The sequence below is a fragment of the Mesoplodon mirus genome (assembly GCF_964341445.2).
Source record: "Mesoplodon mirus genome assembly, chromosome: 7".
Taxonomy (NCBI): Eukaryota; Metazoa; Chordata; class Mammalia; order Artiodactyla; family Ziphiidae; genus Mesoplodon; species Mesoplodon mirus.
Window position 1 is genome coordinate 30,800,297 of NC_138983.1, and position 22,931 is coordinate 30,823,227.

General features: G+C 36.1%; 2 protein-coding genes across 5 annotated transcripts in view; one reads left to right on the top strand and one right to left on the bottom strand.

The window, feature by feature from the left end:
• The window catches only part of METTL15 (methyltransferase 15, mitochondrial 12S rRNA N4-cytidine), a 375,848-nt gene extending 374,742 nt beyond the window's left edge, over positions 1 to 1,106 (bottom strand). Inside the window, exon 1 of the mRNA XM_082628455.1 lies at positions 1,003 to 1,106. The gene's annotated coding sequence lies outside the window, so the exon portion shown is untranslated. The remainder of the gene's footprint in view (positions 1 to 1,002) is intronic.
• Positions 1,107 to 1,175: 69 nt separating this feature from the next.
• The window catches only part of KIF18A (kinesin family member 18A), a gene marked incomplete at its 3' end in the record, with an annotated part of 106,239 nt that continues 84,483 nt past the window's right edge, over positions 1,176 to 22,931 (top strand). For 3 of the 4 annotated variants that reach the window (XM_082628450.1, XM_082628451.1, XM_082628453.1), the window contains exons 1-9: positions 1,176 to 1,269; positions 10,277 to 10,649; positions 12,756 to 12,913; positions 15,872 to 15,976; positions 16,390 to 16,500; positions 17,560 to 17,757; positions 20,266 to 20,442; positions 21,858 to 21,932; positions 22,145 to 22,251. In XM_082628450.1, coding sequence (XP_082484576.1) covers positions 10,325 to 10,649; positions 12,756 to 12,913; positions 15,872 to 15,976; positions 16,390 to 16,500; positions 17,560 to 17,757; positions 20,266 to 20,442; positions 21,858 to 21,932; positions 22,145 to 22,251 — 1,256 coding nt within the window. In that variant the 5' untranslated portion in view covers positions 1,176 to 1,269; positions 10,277 to 10,324. The other variant, XM_082628452.1, reaches the window with a different exon arrangement.

Consider the following 22,931-nt stretch of genomic DNA (forward strand, 5'->3'; position numbering starts at 1 on the left):
ATACAAATCACTATCTCATTAGCTAAGATATATGTAATACAGCCAGCAATTAGTAGCTTTATTGATGCTCTATCCAGTGTTCAGAAAGAATCTTATAATATGTATCATATACAATAGTGTTTCTGATTTTCAATAGGAAATAAATGTCTATAATATGAGCGTTTCCCCTACATTGTTTCACTTATAATACTCTGCATTTGGTGGTGTGCTATCCTGTATATATGGTGATGCTGAATCACTAGAGCATAAGCTCTGAGAGCGCAGGGATTTTGACTCAATTGTGTGCTATTATGTCCTTAAAATCTACAATCAATAACTACTGAATGAATGGATACAACAATAGTAACATAAAGAACAGCAATAAAATTCAGATCAGACTATTAAAAATATCCTGATAAATAAAAGATGAATTCTCTTAGCGAAAACATTTCCCATATTTTCCAGGTATTTTTTTCTTTTTAAAGTGTACATTCTAAAATACTACCTACAACCCAGGCTTAAAAGCCCATTGCATCCAATAATGAACTAAGCCAATAAATTTAAATGAATTTATTTTATAATGCCATCATTAGAAAGAAATGTAAAAAACAGCCATACAACAAATAGTTTCAGAGTCAGCACTAAGGGAGTAGGCCTGGGGTTCCTGAGAAATGAAGCCTGGGGCCTCAAACCAAAGTCCTGAACTTTCAATTAACTGAGGCGAATTGACCCCAGTTGGGTCCAACTGAAAGTGGCTGGAACGAACAGGTCCCTATACCTTCCAGATTATGGGACCTGTGTCTTGGAGGCCTCACTACTCAATAGAGAAAAGGAGAAAACAAATACCCAGAACCCATTAATCCACACCCAACAGGCTCCGCCTCTCCCCCTAGCCGAGAGCACCGCCAACCCCTGCCCGCACCCGTCTCACTCACACCCAGAACCCTGGGACCGGAGCCCGCGCCCACGGTCTGAAGGCTGCCTGAAGATCCCAGGTGGCAGCTGCGGCCTAGCCCCGCCCACCTCGGCCAACGCCTCCGGAAACTGCCGTGCGAGTTGCCACGGTGACACGGAGCAAGGTAGCTTCCACGGTAAGGGGGCCGCTGAGACGCCTGGCGCCAAACTGCAGCGCGCCACGGCCGCGTCCGGCGTGATGACGTCACGAAGACGGCAGCCAATGAAACGAGGCGCTGAGAAAGCTGGCTTGGGTTTGAATCTCTTGGCTGAGTTTGAATCGCCCAGAGGCGGACATTGAAGTGAAGCGTCTCCGTAACCTCTCCTGGGCCTGAGGTGAGTTAAAGGCAAGAGAAGAAAACTCTCGTCTCGGGGACGTTTTTTCGGATGACCCGTCTCGCAGGAAGCAGAGGGGTCCCGCCGCCTCAGAGATAGAGGACCAAGTGGGTTTGTTGACAAATACGGAAGCGTTAGGTAGGGCGGTGCGGGTGGGGACGGGGGTGGGCCTGTTTAGGGTCCCAGTGGAGAAAATGAAAGTAAGAAGGAACTCGAGAACCCACTGGAATGTGGTTCTGCCTGATTCGGAGACCTCGACTGCTCAGCAGGAAGGTCAGGGATCTCCTGCCTGAAATTCTCAGGAAGTCGGAAGTTTTAAAGGGCATCTTGGCCCCTTTCCCAGACTTTGGCAGAACGCTTTTAACTGTCCGGCACCTTACAGTGTAAAGTTCCTTCCGGCCTCCAAATTCAGAGTGTTTTGTTTCAGACACAGATGTAAATGTAACTCTGGGCTTAACTATCAAGAGGAGCCTTGGTTCACCAGCTTGTATCCTTTTTGTCCAGCGAGGTTCTGCGTTAGCCTGGCAAAGGTCACTTGGGAACCTTCCCAGACCCCAAATGTAGCATCAAAATAAGACCTGCCAGCACTGACTTAACGGGATTGCTGGGAATCAGGTGAGCTATGGAAGAGATACTGGTTGACAAAGTGTTCTGCAAATGAAAGGGACTTAAAGCACTGAGCATCAGTTCTACCGTCTGTTCGTAGTTTCTGCGAGATTCGCCTTGAGGAGTGCTCATTAGGCACTCAGTTTCAGAGAAGTCAAGGCTGACTGCTGTTTATGAGATTATTTGACCAGAATTGAATAACTGTGCTGTATAACGTATAGTTGAGGTTACTAACTGTTATCGGGTAGAATGTGTTAGGCATTCTACGGGTTTTAGTTGATAGTGTTATTCTATCACGGTCAGCGCCCCCCGCCTTGGATTTTGGGAGGTATTTATGAACCTTGTTGCAGGAGAATGTTAGATCCAAAGGCTAGATACTGCTTGTTATTAAGTTTCTACTATTTTGTAAGAATTGTGTATTTCGGTACACAAAGATTATCTGCCTTTAACGGTAGTAATTGTCTCCTCTTCTGTTACTAAATAAGTATTTACAAGTACACAAAATTTTCATTTTAAAAATGTATCTTGTCCCACTATAAATATACCTTGAATCAATTAAGGTACACAATAAAATGACATTTATGCTGTGAACTCAGAAAACTAGGAGGAAAAAGTAGCCCAGATGTCAGTGCTGCCCATCCCTCCACTTGAAATTTTCGTTCTTCCTTGATGCTTACAAGTGAATAGAAGCAGTGGCTCTAACACTCAGGTTATTTCCAATAAGAGGTTTAAGTTGCATAGAGACTATACATGATAGAGTGGAGGATAGTTCCTGTTCCTAGCAAATGTTTATTGAATCTGAATCTAATTCAGATTTGAATTTGTATTTAAGAAATCATTTATAACTGTGTTACTCCACACATTCAAGAAAATTTATATGACCTTTCTGTTCCATTGTTTGAAAGCCTTCTGTTTTGATTCCAATAGACCAGAGTTGTTAAGAACATGGACTTTGGTTTTGGACCTGGATTGACATTCTGGCTTCTCACTTACTCTCTCTTGTAATCTTGGGAAAATTCCTTAGCCTAAAGCTAAGTCTCTGTTTATGTAAAATGGAGACAATAATAGAGTCTATTTTATCTTTTTAAGGATTGAATGAGATGATGAATGTCAAATGTTTACCATAATGCCTGGCATATTGAGTGTGCCCAAATGATCATCGTTGTTCATTTTTACTAGTTATCACCATATCTACCTAATCCAAGAGTTCTCAATAGCATATTTTCTGAGAATAGGTAACTGTGTGTGTTATCCAGCAAGCACAGAGAAATCATGAATTTTCAGTTTTATTTCAGCATTCATTCAGGAGCCCCAGTACTAGGCCCTGAGGTTTCTATCAAAAGTAGGCAAATAGTTTAACTTCTATCAGAAAATTTCTGGGGGTTATATATTTACATCATGGAGAGTGATGATTAAATACTTGAGCTTTAGATTCAGTCAGTCTGAGTTCAAATTCTACGTCTTGTGCTTCCAATAGTGTGACTTCAGCCAGTTAACTTAATCTATCTATACTACAGTTTCTCTCTATATAAAATAGGTATGATAATAATACCTATATCATAGGATTGTTACAGGGATTAAGTGAGAAGTATGTAAACTGCTTAGCACATTTGTATTTGTAGAATAAGAGCTCAGGAGAAAGTATTCCATAATTGTTACTAAATGAAAGTTTGTGTTTAAGGTAAATTTTAATCTTGTTTTGTTTTGCTTTGTTTTTGAAATAAAAATACCTAGACTTGTTTAAAATCCAAATAATACAAAAGGATATAAAGTAAAAAGTAAGACTGCCTGTCACCCAGACCCTCATATTTTCCCATCATCAAGCAACTGGTATTATCAATTTCCTCTGTTCTCTTCCTGAGAGAGCCCATGCATGTACAAATATGTATATATCTTTTGAAAATACAAATGTTTGAATGCCAGGTCCACTATTCTGCACTTGTTTTTTGCACACATATCTTGAAACTTTGCATTATTTCATTCAGTTATTCAACAAGTATGTAATAAATCCTAAATATTTGACAAGCCCTCTTCTAGGTTCTGGAGTGCAGATGAAGTCCATACTCTCATAGTGCTTACATTTTAGAAGGTAAATAAGCAATAACTATGTAACCAAATAATATATATTTTCCAAGTAGTCTAGATGCTAGGAAGAAAAATAAAGCAGGCAAGGGATTAGAGAGGCAAGGGCACAGTGATACAGTTTTGAATGGAATCTATAGGGAGAGCCTCTGTGAAGTGACATATGAACAGAGACCTGAATGATGAACTGAGATATTAAGATTTGCGAATATCTGAAGGCAGAGCCTTCCAGACAAAGAGAAGAGAAGGTGCAGAGCCCATGAGGCCAGAACGAGACTGAGGTGTTGGAGGAACACTAAGGACAGTGTAATTGAAACAATAATTGAGAGGTGGGATAACATTTGGAGACAGGGGTGGAGAGGTAGAACCCACAGAACCCACAGATGTAGAACCCACAGAACATGGTAAGTTTACATTTTATTCTTATGCTGGGAAGTCATTGGAGCAGGAGAACAAGATGAGGTCCATAACATGATCTGATTGCTTTTGAAGAAGGTATCAGTACATACAATCAGTGAATTAAGTAAAATTTATTATACTTTCATATAATCCTTGACTTAATTGGCCTAAACTTTATCTAGGGAGAACAGTAGCTAGATATAAGATTAGGACTTGCCTGTTCCACTTGGTTCATATTCACTTGCAACTATTGAAGAGAATTAGTTTTAACACCTCTTCATTAAACATAACAGAAGAATGAGCTTTTCTATGTGTCAATCTCCCAGAAAATTGAATGTTACCCTTGTTAAGTGATAGTGGTTTAACCATCTTCAATGATTAACATAAAACATGATCTCGCTTTCCTAATTTTGTAAAGAAATTGGGCACATTATTTAACTATTTTTGATGCCTCGGGGTCCTCATTGGAATTTCTTGTTATTGCCAACCACTGTACTCTACTGTGATAATGTTGGTTCTCTTAGAGAAGTATACATGTTTACCTCTACTCTAAATGGATATATTGCTTTCTTGAATTCCATGTCTACTTTTTATAACTTATTAATTAATTTATTCATTAATCAAATGTTTGAGAACTTACTATATACCAGGCACACTACAAGAGATAAGGAGGGATATAAAGGTAGAAGCGTACAGTCCTATTAGCTGTTATGTTTTGTCACTTTCTAGTACACTTTTCTAATCATATGCAATAATCATAAAATTTAGAGCTAGAAAAGGACTTTAGGTATCATATAGTCTAACCCTGTCATTTTATGGATTACCACTAAAGCCCTTCATTACTCTCTTTCATACTGTACTCTCTCTAGACTAGACAAATACCTTTCTGTTATAATGAAAATGGCATTAGAAGTGTTTATCCTTAATGTTTTAGTCCCACCAATGAAATCCTAACAGCTTGCTTTTTTGATTCTATCAACAAATACCACTTAAGAGTAGATATGACAAAATTGATCATAGTCTGTGATACTGTCTTCTGAATGGTCATCTGAAAAGAATTTTTGAATCAACACAGTATTGCACAGGTAACAATATTTAGGCTTTTCTTTTGCCACTTCTTAGTAAAAATGGTTAAGGATATCCTTTCTGTGTGCCTTATTCAGAATCAGCTGGATGTCCATCTCTTTTACCTGACCATGTTAGAAAAGAAAGCAGTCATCATGTTTTAATGTAGGAACAACCTTGTTAATCCCTGAAGATGTCAGTATATTTGAACATAATTGAGCAAATTTTTACATTCAGTAATTCCCACTTAACTTAAAATCAAATCTGAGCTCTATAGTCTGGCATTCAAATCTTCTAGATCCAGCCCCACCTTTATCCAGTTTAATCTTTTTAATACAGCCCTCTCCTTTCCCTTTACTCTCCAGCTGCAGTCAGGACTGAACAGAGCTAAACTGAGCATCTCTTTAGATGCTCTAGATAGAATTACAATCACCTAAAACTAAACTGTTAAACAAAATGAGATTTAAGCAAATTCATCATGCAGCCAGTTATGTCCTCTGCACAAGCTGTTTCCTACCACAGGCTTTTGGACTTGCTGCCTGCAATACTCTTACCCCAGAGAGCCGCTTACTTGCTCAGTCCCTCACTTCAGTCTCTGTAAAAAGTTACCCCACTAGACAAGCTTTTCACAACTACCCCATCTAAAATACAAGCCCACACATACACTTCTGACCCTATCTATCCCAAGACCCAGAAAAATGCTTAGCACATAGAAGGCACTCAATAATATTTATTGAATGAATAACTAGTTTTCTTTCCTGAAATTTTTTTTAACCTGGTTAATAACTATCCATCCTTCAGCTCTCAGTTCCAGTCATTCCTCTAGGAAGCTTTCTAAGAATATCAATCTCCTATTATAGTCTTAGGTAGCAAATTTAACCTTTACCTGATAGCACTTGTCACAGTTACACCTTTGCATATTTGTGTCATTTTATCAATGTTTCCTCACTAAGCTATATGTAGTAATAACAATAATAGCAGTAATAGCAAACACTTGTAATGCATACTCTGTGCCAGGCATTGTTTTAAGTGCTAATCCTCACAAGAACTCTATGAGGTAGGTATTATTATTAATCCCACTTTACAGATGAGGAAACTAAACCACAAGGGGGTTAAGTAACTTGCCCACTGTCACAGCCAGTAAAGTAGTAGAACTGGGATTTTAACAGTTAACTTTATGAATTAATGATTGATTAATTAATTAACAAGAGATACCTTCCAAGCTAAGATCTGTTTTTTGTTTTGTTTTTTGTTTTCTTTTAATTAATTAATTAATTTATTTATTTATTTATTTGGCTGAGTCGGGTGTTAGTTGCGGCACGAGGGACCTTCATTGTGGTGCGCAGGCTTTTTGTTGCAGCACGTGGACTTCTCTTTAGTTGTGGCACAGGGGCTCCAGAGTGCGTCGCCTCTGTAGTTGCGGCACAGGCCCTCCAGTTGTGGTGCACGGGCTCAGTAGTTGTGGCGCACAGGCTTAGTTGCCCCATGACATGTGGGATCTTAGTTCCCCGGCCAGGGATCAAACCTTCATCCCCTGCATTGGAAGGCGGATTCTACCACTGGATCACCAGGGAAGTCCCCTAAGATCTGTTTTGAAATAATCACCTGATGTTTTATATATGTTTTTTTAACCATTTCATTTGTGTGTATTTTATCTATCCTTGAAAAAAAAAGTGTATCCGTTAAAATCAAGGCATTTGTTGAACATTTCTAAAAGCTTTTAGAAATGTGTATAGAGGTTAGTTTTTGGTAATACAAAGAATGTGACACTCTTATTAGCCTTTAATAGACAGGGATCAGAAATGCTAAACATCCTCTAATACCTGGGACAGTTCCGAATAAGGAAGAATTGTCCTACCCAAAGTGCCAGTGATAAGCTCATTGGGAAACACTAACTAAAAAGATGGACCAGTATCTTTGGGAAGAAGAGGCAGGAAAAGGGGCAGATAAGGAAGAGAATTGGCATTTATTGAATGCCTTCATACACTTAATACTTGTTATCTCTTTCAGCCTTCACAACAGCTATTAGGTATTATTCCTTTTATACAAATGAGAAACCTGAGACTCAGTGAGGCTAAGTAACTTGTCCCAGGTCACAGAAGTGGGGTATAGGTACTCTGTGGGGGTTGGCTAGACAGAAGCTCAAGGGTGAAGAAAGAGTGGAGTAGCAATTCACGTGGGACCTCACTGTTAGAATCCAAATGACCATCCTTTCCTCTTCAGTGTTCCAATTTTGGGGAAGAACAGAGTCCTAAAAAGGGGGTGCTGTGTCCAGTGCCTTTTGCTTTTAGATTGCTTTGGCCTTATTTGAATTCTTTCCAAAAGTATATGATTTTACGACATATTTTAGCTTTATCATTGTTGTTATTTCTTCCACTTTAGGAAACAAACAAAATATCTTCTTTTAATCCTTTCCCCCTCCACCCACACCATTTCTTTGCTTACTTTTGCGGTAGTATTTCCTATATTTGCTATCTGAGTCTTCTTCTCTTCAGGCCTTTGTCCTACCATTCCATTCCCCCAAAATTGCTTTTGTTTGTCCCCATGTTGCCAAATCCCCTGATTACTTATTAGTAAGTACTTAACCTATTAGCAGTATTTAGCACAATTGGTCATCCTCTCCTCCTTGCTTTAAAAGTTCCCCCTAAATGTTTTTGTTTTTTGTGGTACACGGGCCTCTCACTGCTGTGGCCTCTCCTGTTGTGGAGCACAGGCTCCGGATGCGCAGGCTCAGCGGCCATGGCTCACGGGCCCAGCCGCTCCGCGGCATGTGGGATCTTCCCAGACCGGGGCACGAACCTGCGTCCCCTGCATCGGCAGGCGGACTCTCAACCGCTGCGCCACCAGGGAAGCTCCCCTCCCCCCCCGCTAAATCTTAATGCCACGTTAAGGTTTAAAAACTTTGAAAAGCTTCAAATGGCATTAAGACTGAGGACAGCGTTTACTTTCGTAACTTAGCTTTCAGCTGCCTTGACATCTCCACCCGGACGTTGATTAAAATTCTCAAATTCGGGCTTCCCTGGTGGCGCAGTGGTTGAGAGTCCGCCTGCCAATGCAGGGGACACAGGTTGGCGCCCCAGTCCTGGAGGATCCCACATGCCGCGGAGCCGCTGGGCCCGTGAGCCATGGCCACTGAACCTGCGCGTCCGGAGCCTGTGCTCCGCAACGGGAGAGGCCACAACAGTGAGAGGCCCGCGTACCGCAAAAAAAAAAAAAAAAAAAAATCTCAAATTCAAGATATCCAGAATGAACTCCTGATCTTCCCCCCAAAAGCTGCTCTACCCTCAGATATTTCCATATCGGTTGATGGCTACTCTATTCTTCCAACACTCAGGCCAAGAACTTTGGAGTTATCCTCGAATCATTTCTCTCATTCCCCACATCTATCTATCAGGAAATTCTTTTTTCTTTACCTTTAACATACATCCAAAATCTGACCACCACCCTGTTCTGAGTTGACAGCATCATCTCTTGTCTACATTACTTCAATGGCCCCACTAGTTTCTATTTTCTAAAGTATGTCAGCAGTGAAAGTAATCAGATTATGTCACAATACAAAAAATTAAATGACACACACATACAGTAACTTGATAAATCTCTGAAATATTAGTCAGAACCTGGGCTTCCACTTCAACTCAAACTTTGTAGCTAAACCATATAAAATCACAGGTATAGGCTACCCAAAAAGCTAGCTTTGATTTTTCCCAAGGGCTCTGATACTATTTTAGTTTGGATCACAGGAATGGACAAGAAAGGATCTCTCAGAATCATATTAAGGTAATGAAGGGAGAGCTTTGGCTTATGAGCTATTTTTAATAAAAATGATCTTGGCGGCAAATCTCTTGGCAGTGGAAATTGACACAACCAGGCTTATCTCTGCCTGTATCTCAGAGACCCATAGGGGTAAAAATAGTTCCAGGGATGTGTCAGTTAGCTAGCCCAGGTATGAAGGTGACAGAGATAGTATATTCCCCCAACTGTGTATTCAGAGATCCTAATCTCTGAATAGAGATCCTAGTCTCTGCTCTATAATGATGTAAGTTTAAGGTACATCAGTGACAGCAGGTTCAAAAAGTATTGTCTGACTATATGACTACCTCACATAAAAACAAGAAAAGTAAGGATAAACTAATAAAGAAAAACAATTTAGGAAACTCAACTATCCAGAAAATAATCTAGGATCAAAAAGTTAAGACCAAGAAAAAAAAGAAAGCCTTTTGGTATTCACTAATTTATTTAGTCATCAAGTATTTATAGTATCTACCATGTGCCAGGCACTGTTTTAGGCTTGGAAAGCATTGATAAGCAAAACAGATTTAAAAAAATGCCCTTAAAGGGCTTATAGTTTAACTAGAAGAGAGAAAGTAGACAACAAACATGCTAAATAAGTAAAAAATACCTATTCTATTAGGAGGTGGTAAGTGCTTTGGGAAAAAGTAGAACAGTATAAGGGTGATTAGGAATTTGGTTGGCAATTTTAATAAGGATGGGCAGAAGGGGCAACATTTGAACCAGGACTTGAAAGAAGTGAAGGAGTTAGTCATGTAGTTATTGAGGAAAGCACTTTATGATAGAGAGAATGGCTAGCAGAAAGATCAAGATTGGGGCACTTGGTGTGTTAGCTGGAATAGAATGAGCAAAGAGGAAAGCAATAGGACATGAGGTGAAAAATGTAGGCCATTAACAGAACTTCAATTCTGAATAAGATAACCACTGGAGGGTTTTGAACCAAGGATTTCCAGTAACATTTACTAGATGAGTGGAGCAAAATTAACACCTTTCTTTATTTAATAAGTACTATATGCTAGTCATTTTGCATACAAGTAGAATTAATATTAATACTTTTTAATTTCAGAGAAATATTCAACCATTCACATAAACAAAGGAACCAAGATAATCAACAATGTCTGTCACTGAGGAAGACCTGTGTCATCACATGAAAGTAGTTGTTCGTGTGCGTCCTGAGAACACAAAAGAAAAGGCATCTGGATTCCATAAAGTGGTCCATGTTGTAGATAAGCATATTCTAGTTTTTGATCCCAAGCAAGAAGAAATCAGTTTTTTCCATGGAAAGAGAACTATAAATCGAGATATTACAAAGAGACAAAATAAGGACCTTAAATTTGTATTCGATGCTGTTTTTGATGAAACTTCAACTCAGTTGGAAGTTTTTGAACACACTACTAAGCCAATTCTTCGTAGTTTTTTGAATGGATATAATTGCACAGGTAATTGTTTCAGTTGGGATTTGATGTTTCCATCTGATTTCAGTTTTATATTAAAACAGACATCTACTTGACCCTTTCTTCTAAACATAATCAATTTTAAGGTGCTTGTTTGCTAAAAATTCTTTAGTAGTTCACTGTAAATGTAGATTTTCTTTGAAATTTAGTCATCATATATAACATATATCATTTGTGAAACTTTAACTGGGTCTTGCTTTGGTTCCTATAGATGGTCATCCTTTCAATTTCTTATGTTTTAAAACCATGTGCTTCTGGTAATTGATACCAGATTTCTCACAATTTGTATTCATAAATATTCCCAATGTTCACTGATACAACTGTCTATCCCTGGGGAATAGTGGGACGTTTCTGAACATTTGGCAATTTCTTCATAGCACCATTTTTTTCTTTGTAGTACCTTGAAGTAAAAATCTTTAAAGCCCATGTTGAGTATCATGAGTATCATGCTGTTTTAGCATATTTTCAGCCCAAAAAAGCATCTTTAGTGCTCTCAATAGACCTATAATAATTTGCCTTTCAAAATGGCTCTGTTGATTTCCTAGAAAGAGAAATCTCCAAAATGCCAGTTAATTGAATGCTTACCAGGCACTGCACACCATTATTAATATCTTATTTTTGTAGTTAACATAATTTATGGCATTTTCTTTAAGACACCCCAAAACTGTTACATGTTTACTGTCTTTCACTGACTCATTCACTTTTATTACAGAAGACTTACCCTCTAGATCAGGCAAGAATGGAATGTGGTTTATTGATTAGACCTACTTTGATTCTCATTTTTAAGCAGATATTCTTTTCCTCATTCATGAAACTTCATATTGTCTCTAGAGATTTAAAAAATTTCTCTTGACTCCAAATGAAAAAATCTCTACCAAAGTAATACTGAATCTTTGGTTTCTTCTTGGTTTTACTTTATATTATCCAGCTATCTTAAGACTTCTTGATGTACTACTAGCTTATATAAAATAGAACAAAATGAAACATGCATCAGTTTAATCCATTCTACTGAAAAGTATTTTTGTAGTTTGTTAATGAACTTAGCAGAGAGATTTAACCTATAAAAATAATTCTCAAAGACTTATTGCGTTAACTGAATATTATGTTGGGTATTTGCAATATGTAATTCAGAGTGGTTTTTTCCTTTGTTTTTTGCATTTGAAGAAATGCATCACTGTTCTATTGTACTGGATAGAGTCTTGAAAACAAAGTAATTTGCCTAAAACAAAAATTTTAAAAGGAATTTTATAAATGGCTTTTATCTGGAATTCAGCAAACTGGTATTGAGTACCTGCTTTGTGCCAAGTCACTTGCTAGGTGGGCAGGATACATAGCCTCCACTTTGGTGGAGCTCACAGTTAGAAATACAGTATGATACATGCTAGAAGTAAAAGGATGTAAGCATACACTGAGGGCTCAAATGAGAGAGTAGCCACTTCGGCCTAAGACAGTTAGGGAAGGCACAGGAAAGTGACTTTTGTGCTGAGTATTTAGTGCAGGTAGAAGTTTTCCAGGTGGATTAAGTAGAGGCACTCTCCAGGACAAAGGCAGTGGACTCAAAAGGGAGCAGCACATGTGGAGAACTTCAGATAATCTAGTATGCCAAAGCACAGCAAGGAAGAAATAGACTGGAGAGATATGCAGGGATCTTCCCTTAGAGTCTCTAGTATTTCTAGGTGAAGAATTTGAACTTTCTCATGTGGGACTGTGGAACAATTAAGAAGGTTTAACATATTTATATTTTGTTTTCTTAAAAACAACTGTACAAATTCTAAGGGATTTGTTAAAGAAGATTGAGACTAATAGGTAGGGAGACTGATAATTGATTAAAATTTGTGATTGTTGTAGAAGAAAGGGAACGTGGGGGGCGGTTGGGTGGGTGAAGTTACCATTAATCAATAGAGAATATAGGAGTAAAAGTAGACTTGTGCTGAAATTGCCAGGATTTAAAAATAAGACTATAAATTAATTTGGATCTGTTGGATTTAAAGTTACTGTTCAGGATATCCAGATGGAAGTATTCACTAGACAGTAGATACAGTAATGTTATATGTCATAACAAAGCTTTGATCCCTTTTCATAAAAACTCAGTACTTGCATATGGTGCCACTGGAGCTGGGAAGACCCACACAATGCTAGGATCAGCTGCTGAACCTGGAGTGATGTATCAAACAATGTTAGACCTTTACAAATCCATGGATGAGATTAAAGAAGAGAAAGTATGTAGTACCGCAGTTTCTTATCTGGAGGTAAGTTGGCAATATCATTCTTTAGATTAATCAATAGTATTGAGAATTTTTTTTTTAAGAAATTCCATGGTCCATTCAAATTATTCTATCATGCAGAAATTTTCTTATAAATATATAAAATCATTACAATTCCTAGTCTTAGGTATTTGTTATGGATCTTACTCTTTTTCTGTTAAGCATTTTATTTTGCCATAACTTCTGACTTATACAGAAGTAGCAAGATTAGTACAAAGAACTTCCAGATACCCTTCATCCAGATTCCCAATATGTTAACATTTTACTACCTTTGCTTTCTCTCTCTGTGTGTATATGCATTTTTTTCAACTGTTTAAGTTACAGACTTGTAAAAAAAGGAAATTTCTTAAATAACCACTGAATAGTAATCAATATCAGGAAATTAACAATGATACACCTTTATCTAATCTATAGACCTTAATGAGATTTTGCTAATTGTTCTAGTAATGCCCTTTATTGAAAAGACAATCTAAGATCGAAGATTGCATTCATTTGCAATTCATCTGTTTAGTCCCCTTAATCTGGATTTTTTTTTTCTCTGTATTTTATGTTGCTGTTGTAAAACTTTTAGTTTGGATTTGTCATGATTACATTCAGGTTATGCCCTGGCAGGCAGGAACACCACAGAAGTGATGATGAGTTCTTCTTTTATAACATATCAAGAGGCTTATGTAATTAGTTAGTCCCATTACTAGCTATGTTAACTGATCAGTTTCATTATGCCGGTGTCTGCAAAGTTTTTCCACTGTAAAGGTACTACTTTACACTTTATAATTAATAAGTAACTTGTAGGGAAACAATGTAAATATCCTCTGACCCCTCAAACTTTAATTTGTTAGTTTTAGCATCCACTGATGATTCATGCCTAAATCAATTACTATCATGATGACAGATGATACTGATTTTTAAATTCCATCATTTCTTCTACATTTATTCATTGGCTTTCTACTATAAGGAAGAGCTTTCCCTTTCCTCTACTGTATCAGTGTAGACTTATGGCTTCTTAACATTATTCAGTAGATTATAATCCCTTTCTCTAAGCAATTTCTGTATGTTCAAATTGTGCCAGATTTGGCTAGGTGAGGCTCCTTCATGCTGTCTCTTGTGTTTTTTTGACATACTCCATCACTCTTTGAGCCCTCCTAACCTCTTAATAGCTGACATTCAACAGATCATAACTAAGTGACTGTCACTCTAACTTTGTGTTCAGGTAGTGTTTTAGAAACCAGTGCAGAAACATAAATCTCTGATTTTACTGCCTATTTATTTGTGATGTCAAAGAGTGAATTTCTAGTTTTTACTGCTCTTGTTGACATGTTATTGTTTGGTTTCTACTGAGAGAGTTTCTTCACATTTCAAAAATTGATCAAGATTATGTTGCTAAAAATTTTCTTGTCAGTCTATAGAACTTGGTGATAAAAGAGAAGTAAAACTCATTTTCTATAGTTACATATTGAAAAGAATTGTTCCGAACTTAATCAGGAAGAGAGCATGGCAGGATTCATTACTTCTTCCTTAGATCTTTTTATAACTGGGAGAATTTTGAAGTTTGATTATTTTTATAATGTTTTTAATTGTTCTCCCTTTTTTTTAATCTTTCATTTTATTAATGGTAAGGCAATATCTAATCTAACGGTTTTCCATTCAGGCTGTACACCAAAATTGGCTATGGGGCTTTTTAAAAATAGACATGCTTAGGCCTCACCCCCTGGACATTTTAATTTAATAGGTCTGGATTGTGGCTGAGGCATCTATGTATTTTAAAAGCTCCCGGGTGATTTTGATGCATAGACCAGCTTGAGAGTAATTGTCTAATTATATATTTTGTATGATTGAAGTGGATAAGGGGAATGATTTAAAAAGTGACTGTTGCTTATCAGAAGAATAAGAACTAAAAAATTATCTCTTCATATTATCATTTTACTACTTCTAAGAATTTATTACATTTAAAAATGGTTATCACTCATTGTAGAAAATTATACCATCAATGAATTATCGCTGTGAGCTATTTATTAGAACATGGATATAACTTACACAAAATAATTCTTAAAGACAATTTTATATGTGTTTTTTAATCTTATATATGTGTAATTGTCATTTTGTTGGCACGTAGAAAACTTAGTATCTTTAGTAAATTCATAAAATCAAGGCAATTGTATTATTACTGTACGTTATTTACAGAAATTACTAAAAAAAAAAATTGCCAGAGATTTAAAACACAGATGTGTATTCAGTGCCATGCAGTAGAGTGAGGATATCAGGCTCTGATCCCTGCTCTGATATGAATGCTACATCTTCTTGTTCTCATGCTATCCTATTACCTTTGTGACTGTGAACTTGGACAAATCACTTAAACTCTTAGGGCCTCAGTTTCCTCATCATTCAATTTGGGGGGGTCAGGGTCCCATTATGGAATTATCATCACATGTTAAACTTAATGTAATTGAAGGATAAATGAAATAAATATCATTTATCTTTGAGTATGGTTTTTATTTAACTTTTAAACTCTAAAAAGTTTGGATTACTTGGACATCATGAAACAATAAATATCTTCTCCAGTAAGAACCATGGTACTTCCATATAACTTACATTTCAGATTCACTAGAGTTTCCTAAGACCATGTGTCCGTATATTTCCAGGAAATAGGAAAAGACAATTCCAGCTATCCTATTTCTGTTTCACTGTAGTCATCAAATTGGGAATTATGGGAGGAGGGTATAATGACTCCACCTTTAAATTTTAAGTTCAAGTGCTGGTAATCAAACTCTTCCATTTTCTCAGATGTTAGGAAAGTAATAGCAATGTGTGATAGAAGGGGTGAGATGAATAGAAATGAGCTGCTGCTTCTCTAATATAACCTTAAATCAGCAATGTGTGTATATTTGTGTGATGCTATCTCTATTGTTTCATCATCAATGCTAAAGGAGTTATTTTTATTTTAAGGTATATAATGAACAGATTCGTGACCTCTTAGTAAATTCAGGGCCACTTGCTGTCCGGGAAGATGCCCAAAAAGGGGTGGTTGTTCAGGGACTAACTTTACATCAGGTATGTTTATAAACTTCTTTTTGGCTTGTTCAAATAGCAAGTATGGTTATTTAGCCATTTACTTATTTTAAAATAATCAGGGTATATCTATAGTCTTGTTTTGTTTCCCTTTGAAATAATCAAATGGGCTTTCCTTTTAAAAGTCTACTTGAACGTTTAATAGAGTATATTATTCTGCTTAATATATTTATATTTTATCTCCTCAGAGAGATAAGATTTTATCTTTTATTTTTCATATATCACCAAAGTACTAAGCAAATGATACAGTCAATATTTAATGGGATTTAATTTATGGAAAATATTTTCTTACTTATTTTACCTTTAAAAGCCTTCTTGCTTGTTGATGGTTTATTAAAAATTTTAAAGATCAGTGGTTAATTTGGGTATTTTTTCTTCTCCTTCAACTTCTTTAGCCCAAATCCTCAGAGGAAATTTTACAGTTATTGGATAATGGAAACAAAAACAGGACACAGCATCCCACTGATATGAATGCTACATCTTCTCGTTCTCATGCTGTTTTCCAGGTAACAGGTCACTAGACTACAGCTCTTAAAATTGAATTTAAAATAAATGAAGCCAAATTTATGAACAGTAATTTTCACACATACAAAAATATCTCTTCATCTGTGGACTTCTCTACTTCTCAGCACTTCCTTTACTTTGAAGCTTTGAGAAGATTCTATCAAGAATATTTAGAATTTAGATTATGTAAGTTAGACGTAAATTTTTACCTGTGTGAAAATATGATAGTAAAGTGGTAGTATTAGAGGTTTTCTTTCCTTTTCTTTAATTGACGAAAATATTTAATCTTTACAAAAGATAGTCTTATATTCAGAGCAGACTTTCTCTTTATAGATTTAGATTTACAGAACCAATAAATTGGGGAGATACTGATTCACTTTTTAAAAGATTTCACCATAGTGACCATGTAAGTAGTTGCATTCCTTAAGGAAGTGTGTGATTCAGTTGATACAGTGCTTTTTAGGAATACCATTCTAGAAAAACCTAAAGCATAGGTTAGTAGTTATTATTTGTAGTTTCTAGTTCTGTTAAAATTCAAATGATTATACATCTTTATTCTAGATTATGCTTTGTGGAACTCATCTAATAGAAAGAAATTGTTATAGTTGAAAGAATTCAAATCAGGGGAAACCAAGTCATTCGGAAAGTCTCTAGTCCACAAAATTTTATTAATCTTTTCTCTTCTTACCACTGACTCTTCATTTATCAGTAATCTTGAGAGAAATCTTTATCAGGGACACTGAGATTTCCCCAAAATGTCTTAGACCCTGCTTTTAAGTGTTACCAGAATACAAGTGGCAGTTGTTTTGACCTTCTATCAAGCCAGGAGTTTTTTGCCCTCTAGTGCACATATAGGAAGTCTTTTCGTTTTCAAATTTTTCTCAACTTTGGTAATTACTTCTGGTACTCTTGGATATCAGCCAGTCAAGTTATACCTTGTTCATTATGTCTTTAAAATAAAAATAATTGATTTCATGCTCTTTTAAAAATAAAGTGTATTTCTCTTTTAATTTTGTTAAATCTAATCCTCATTTTCCCTATTCTCCTGTGATTTCAAAAAGATTTATTTGAGACAACAAGATAAAACAGCAAGTATCAATCAAAATGTCCGAATTGCCAAGATGTCACTCATTGACCTGGCAGGGTCTGAAAGAGCCAGTTCTACCAGTGCTAAAGGGACCCGGTTTATAGAAGGCACAAATATTAATCGATCACTTTTAGCTCTTGGGAATGTTATCAATGCCTTAGCAGATACAAAGGTAGGTACTATATGTTTATTTAAGTATTTTGAAATACTGAAATATTTATACTTCCCAGAAAGATATCATTTAATATAATTGTCTTAAAGATCTATTATAAATCAAATTTCAAGAATGTAACAATAAGGTTTACATAAAGAGCAAAGACCTCAGAGAACCTAGTATATCACATAAAACTTTGGGGGTTTTTTGGGTTTTGTTTGTTTGTTATAAATTTATTTTGTATTTATTTATTTTTGGCTGTGTTGGGTCTTTGCTGTGCATGGGCTTTCTCTACTTACAGCAAGTGGGGGCAACTCTTCCTTGCGGTGCGCGGGCTTCTCACTGCAGTGGCTTCTCTTGTTGCGGAGCACGTGCTCTAGGCGTGTGGGCTTCAGTAGTTGTGGCACACAGGCTCAGTAGTTGTGGCTCGTGGCCTCTAGAGCTCAGGCTCAGTAGTTGTGGCACACAGGCTTAGTTGCTCTGCGGCATGTGGGATCTTCCCAGACCAGGGATAGAACCCGTGTCCCCAGCGTTGGCAGGCAGATTCTTAACCACTGCACCACCAGGGAAGTCCCTGTTTGTTTTGTTTTTTAACTTCTAGCTTTATAATCAGAATTTGTTGAATGAAAAGTATTGAATATCAGATTGATAGTTAATATTTTATTATACCTTCTCATCATTTATTTTGAATTTGATTTTTTAAATGACCATTTAATGATCACTACATAATAAGCATAATTGAATTGGCATGAAAACAAAAAACACATTTTAGAAAAACTAAACTCTGGTGGTTAGTATTTTATATATATATATATACTATAAAATTGGTTTAAATATTAGAGTTGATTTTTCTTAAAGAGGAAGAGGAGTTAAAATGTAATTAAATTACCTAATAGGATAATGTTTGCTAGATGCTTCTGGGGCATTAAAAAATAGTTTACATCTACTATATGCCAGAAGTGCTTACAGGAACACAGCATATTTGATAACTTCTGTATTTGTAAAAATGACTTCCTTTTTTCAAAGTTAAAATATGATAATTTAAGTTCAAACCAGGCTCAGAAGCTTTAGGAAAATTACCGTTAAACTGTTCAAAATGTTGCAATTTGATAAAGTATAAAGTACATTAAAATGATTTGGGAAGTCTTTTCTAAAAGGGCAAGTTACTGAAATCACATGAATATTACAGAGCAAAATATATATATATATATTTTTTGGCGGTACGCAGGCCTCTCACTGTTGTGGCCTCTCCCATTGCGGAGCATAGGCTCCAGACGCGCAGGCTCAGCGGCCATGGCTCACGGGCCCAGCCACTGCGCTGCATGTGGGATCTTCCCGGACTGGGGCACGAACCCGTGTCCCCTGCATCAGCAGGCAGACCCTCAACTACTGCACCACCAGGGAAGCCCGCAAAATATATTTTGTATTCTAAGTTAAAATCTCAAAACATGTAAGCAGATAACATGGTACAGAGACTAATCTCCTAAACTTCAGCCATTCATAGTATTTTTTCCATATACTGACTAAATTTTTAGTAATTGACTCCTGTTGAGTCATTTATTAGTCAGTGTTTAATGCATGTCTTGTACATGCAAAATCAATTCAAGTAGCACCAGCCGTGCACATTCCACACTGTTTGGGAAAGACTGCTATGGTGGAAAGCGTAGTACTACTGGGAGTTGGGAGACTAGGGCCTGTTTCTAACTCTGTGGATTACCAGCCATGTGACCTGAGGCAAGTCATGTCACTTTTTGCTTAGCTTAGTTTTTCTCTTCTGTAATATGAAAGATTTACATTGGATAGCATACGGTTGTTTTTAGCTTAACATTATACTGCTCTGTTTCTATATGGAAGTGGTAGCGTTTGGAAAATTTTTTACTTTAAAATCAGAACTGTATCTTTTAAGTAAAAGAAAACCTAGAAAAATTAAGTTCTCTTAGAACTGTGGTTGTGCTTTCAGATAAATATCTGTAAGATAATAATTATAATTTATTTTGTATTCATGTTAGATGGTAATTTAAAGAGAAGTAGCTCTATGCCATACAGAATTCTTACTATGCCTCTAGTATATTTCTCTAGGGCATATATTACTTTTGTATTTTAATTTCTTTTTAAAAAATGGAGATGTTTTTTAATAACCATTTTGGTTTTTAATAGTTTTAGATACAGGAAAGTTGGTAAGATAATACAGGAAGATTTTATTAAATATACCCCACACTCAGTTTCTTCTGTTGTTAACATCTCACGTTAATACGGTACACTTATCACAACTAATGAAACAATACTGATATTTTATGATTAACTAAAGTTCATACTTAATCAGATAGAGATATAATCTTTTAATGGGAAATTTGTTTTATATATTCACTGAATAGTTCCATAAGATTCATTATCATCATTTCGGTCACCAATTATATCATAAGTCTGGGCAAAGTTGAGCAGTGCTTAAATTCTTATAGTGAAATGGTAGCAGGTTTACATTTGAATGTAGAAAATGACATAAGAATTCTTTTTTTGTTCTTTCAGAGAAAGAATCAGCATATTCCTTACAGAAATAGTAAGCTCACTCGCTTGTTAAAGGACTCTCTTGGAGGAAACTGTCAAACCATAATGATAGCTGCTGTTAGTCCTTCCTCTGTGTTCTATGATGACACCTATAACACTCTTAAGTATGCTAACCGTGCAAAGGACATTAAATCTTCTGTAAGTGTGTTTACTCTGCCTTTGTCGTAAGAGTACTGGGTGCATTTTTTTCTTTTTTATACTTATAGCAAAAGATGAATTAGAGATGTACTTCTACTAATGAGTTAGGAATCAGGGCTAGAAATGTCTTTACTAATCTGGTTAATTGAGCATTCACTGGGACAATTAAACCATTAAACATCTTGATTTCATATATAATAAATAGTATTATTTAGTCTTTTGGGGAGCTAGGATGTTTTAGTGACTTTCTTTCTAACCTTTTTCACATCATGGTACATGATGTTTTGATGGCACCCTGGTGTAATTGGTCAAGGCTTTAACACATTTGTTACAGCCAAGACTGATTCTCTTCTGTAACCCAGCACCAATACTTTCTACCCGAAAACTTTGGACATGTTTGCTAATCTCTCCAAGCCTTAGTTACTTCATCTGTAAAGTAGATATAATATCTGCCTCAGTTTATAAAGTAAATAGCTCTTTTAAAACAATTTATTGTCACATTCATGATATTGATGTAACCAATCTGTGTAGCTAGAGCAATATAATAATGATTGGTTAGGTTGGTATTTTTGCCAATAATTTGGGGTAATTTTTTAAAATGTCAGTCAAACATGATGTATGTGTAAAACCACAGGATCTCAGGGTTGGAATAGACTTAGAGTTCAGCTGGTATGATGGCTTTTTTGGGGGGCTTACCACTCTGCTACTCCCATTGAATGAAGATAAGTGGGTTATTATCTTCCTTAGAGAAATATTTCTATGTTGTTTATATAATAAATTGGGAAAGGTTGTACTGTATTGGGTATACAAACTTTTTTCACACAAGTTTTTCATGCAGTGCTTACACCAACTCATTGAGGAAGACATTTTTAGCTCTACTTTACAGTTGAGGAATCACATGGTCAGAGTTTTAAGTTAAGTGAAAAGTGGGCAGGGCCTCAAAATCAAGTATTTGGGTTACATGTTTAATGTTCTTTCCACTATTCCATAGCTGCCAAGGGGCTCATACTTTTATAAAAAGGATAAAATATATTAAGAACTCATTAAAAACTACTTGAACTTACAAATGGGTGGAAATTTAAATTATCTCTTTATATCTTAAAAGTCGAAGGACCAGAAAAAGAAAGTGGGCAATTTTTATGTGAATGACTGTTTTGCAAGTTCTTTAAAGTACCTTTTCTCAGATAGTAAGGGAGTTTCTTTTATAAATTCAGTATTAATGTGCTCAACATATCCTCTTGTCATAGATTTTTAAACATGAACATAATTGATTATAATTGTCAAATGATCATAATTGTCACAAATTCTGGATTCATGGAACTGAATTAATGAGGCTATAATGCTATTTTGTTCATGTATATAACTGTGATTTTTATCTCTATATATACGCAATCATAATTTCTATTTTTTAACAGTTGAAGAGCAATGTTCTTAACCTCGACAATCATATAACTCAGTATGTAAAGATCTGTAATGAACAGAAACAAGAGGTATGTCTCCTCTTTACGTTGTTGCTAATCTCCCTCAGTTCCTCATTTATGGGGTTCTGCAATCTTTACTGTCTAAAACTTTGATTTGCTTTTCTTTTATAATTGAAATCTTGCTTGTTCAGTTATTTTTCACAGCTGAAATTTTTCTGTGGCCACGTATAATGGAGACAAATAATTTGTTTTGTATTTTAACTACTGTTTCTCTCTATTAGATTTTAATGTTAAAAGAAAAACTAAAGGCCTATGAAGAACAGAAAGACTTTACTGATGAAAATAACAAAGTAATGATTTCAAACCCTCAGGAAAAAGAAATTGAAAGGTAAAATTGACATTAAGATCTCAGTTTGAGGATTTTGTGAAATTCAGTCAGCTATTTAAAGTTTAAAATTTAGTCAGATATTTTGTTATCATCATCATTTGTTGTATGTCTGTATATATTCTCAACTGAATTCAGAAAGTCACTGAATTGGTCTTATATTGCACACATTGGAGGTCAGGTAATTTTAACTGTGATTATACAGATAATGAGAACCAGGTCTTAGGTATAAGATGGAGAAAGTAAAGCCAATTATGCCACTTATGAAATTGGTTTTTAGTAGTTTCCATATTTTTCTTCTGTGATGTCTTACTCCCTTCTGGCTGCTATAACGAAGTACCACAGACTGGGTAGTGTTTAAACAAACAAACAAAAAGTTATTTCTTATAGTTCTGGAAGCTGGAAGTCCTAAATCAGGGTGCCAGCATGGTTGGTTAAGGACCTTCTTCCACATTGTAGACTTCTCCTTGAATCCTCACATTGCCAAAAGAGAGGGAGATCTCTCTGGAGGCTCTTTTATAAGGGCACTAATCCCATCCATAGGGTCTCCGCCCTCATGACCTGATCACCCCCCAAAGGCTTCTCTTCCCAATACCATCAGCTTGGGTGTTAGGTTTCAACATATAAATTTGGGGGGACACAAACATTCAAGCAATCGCATCTGGCATTATCATTATTTACAT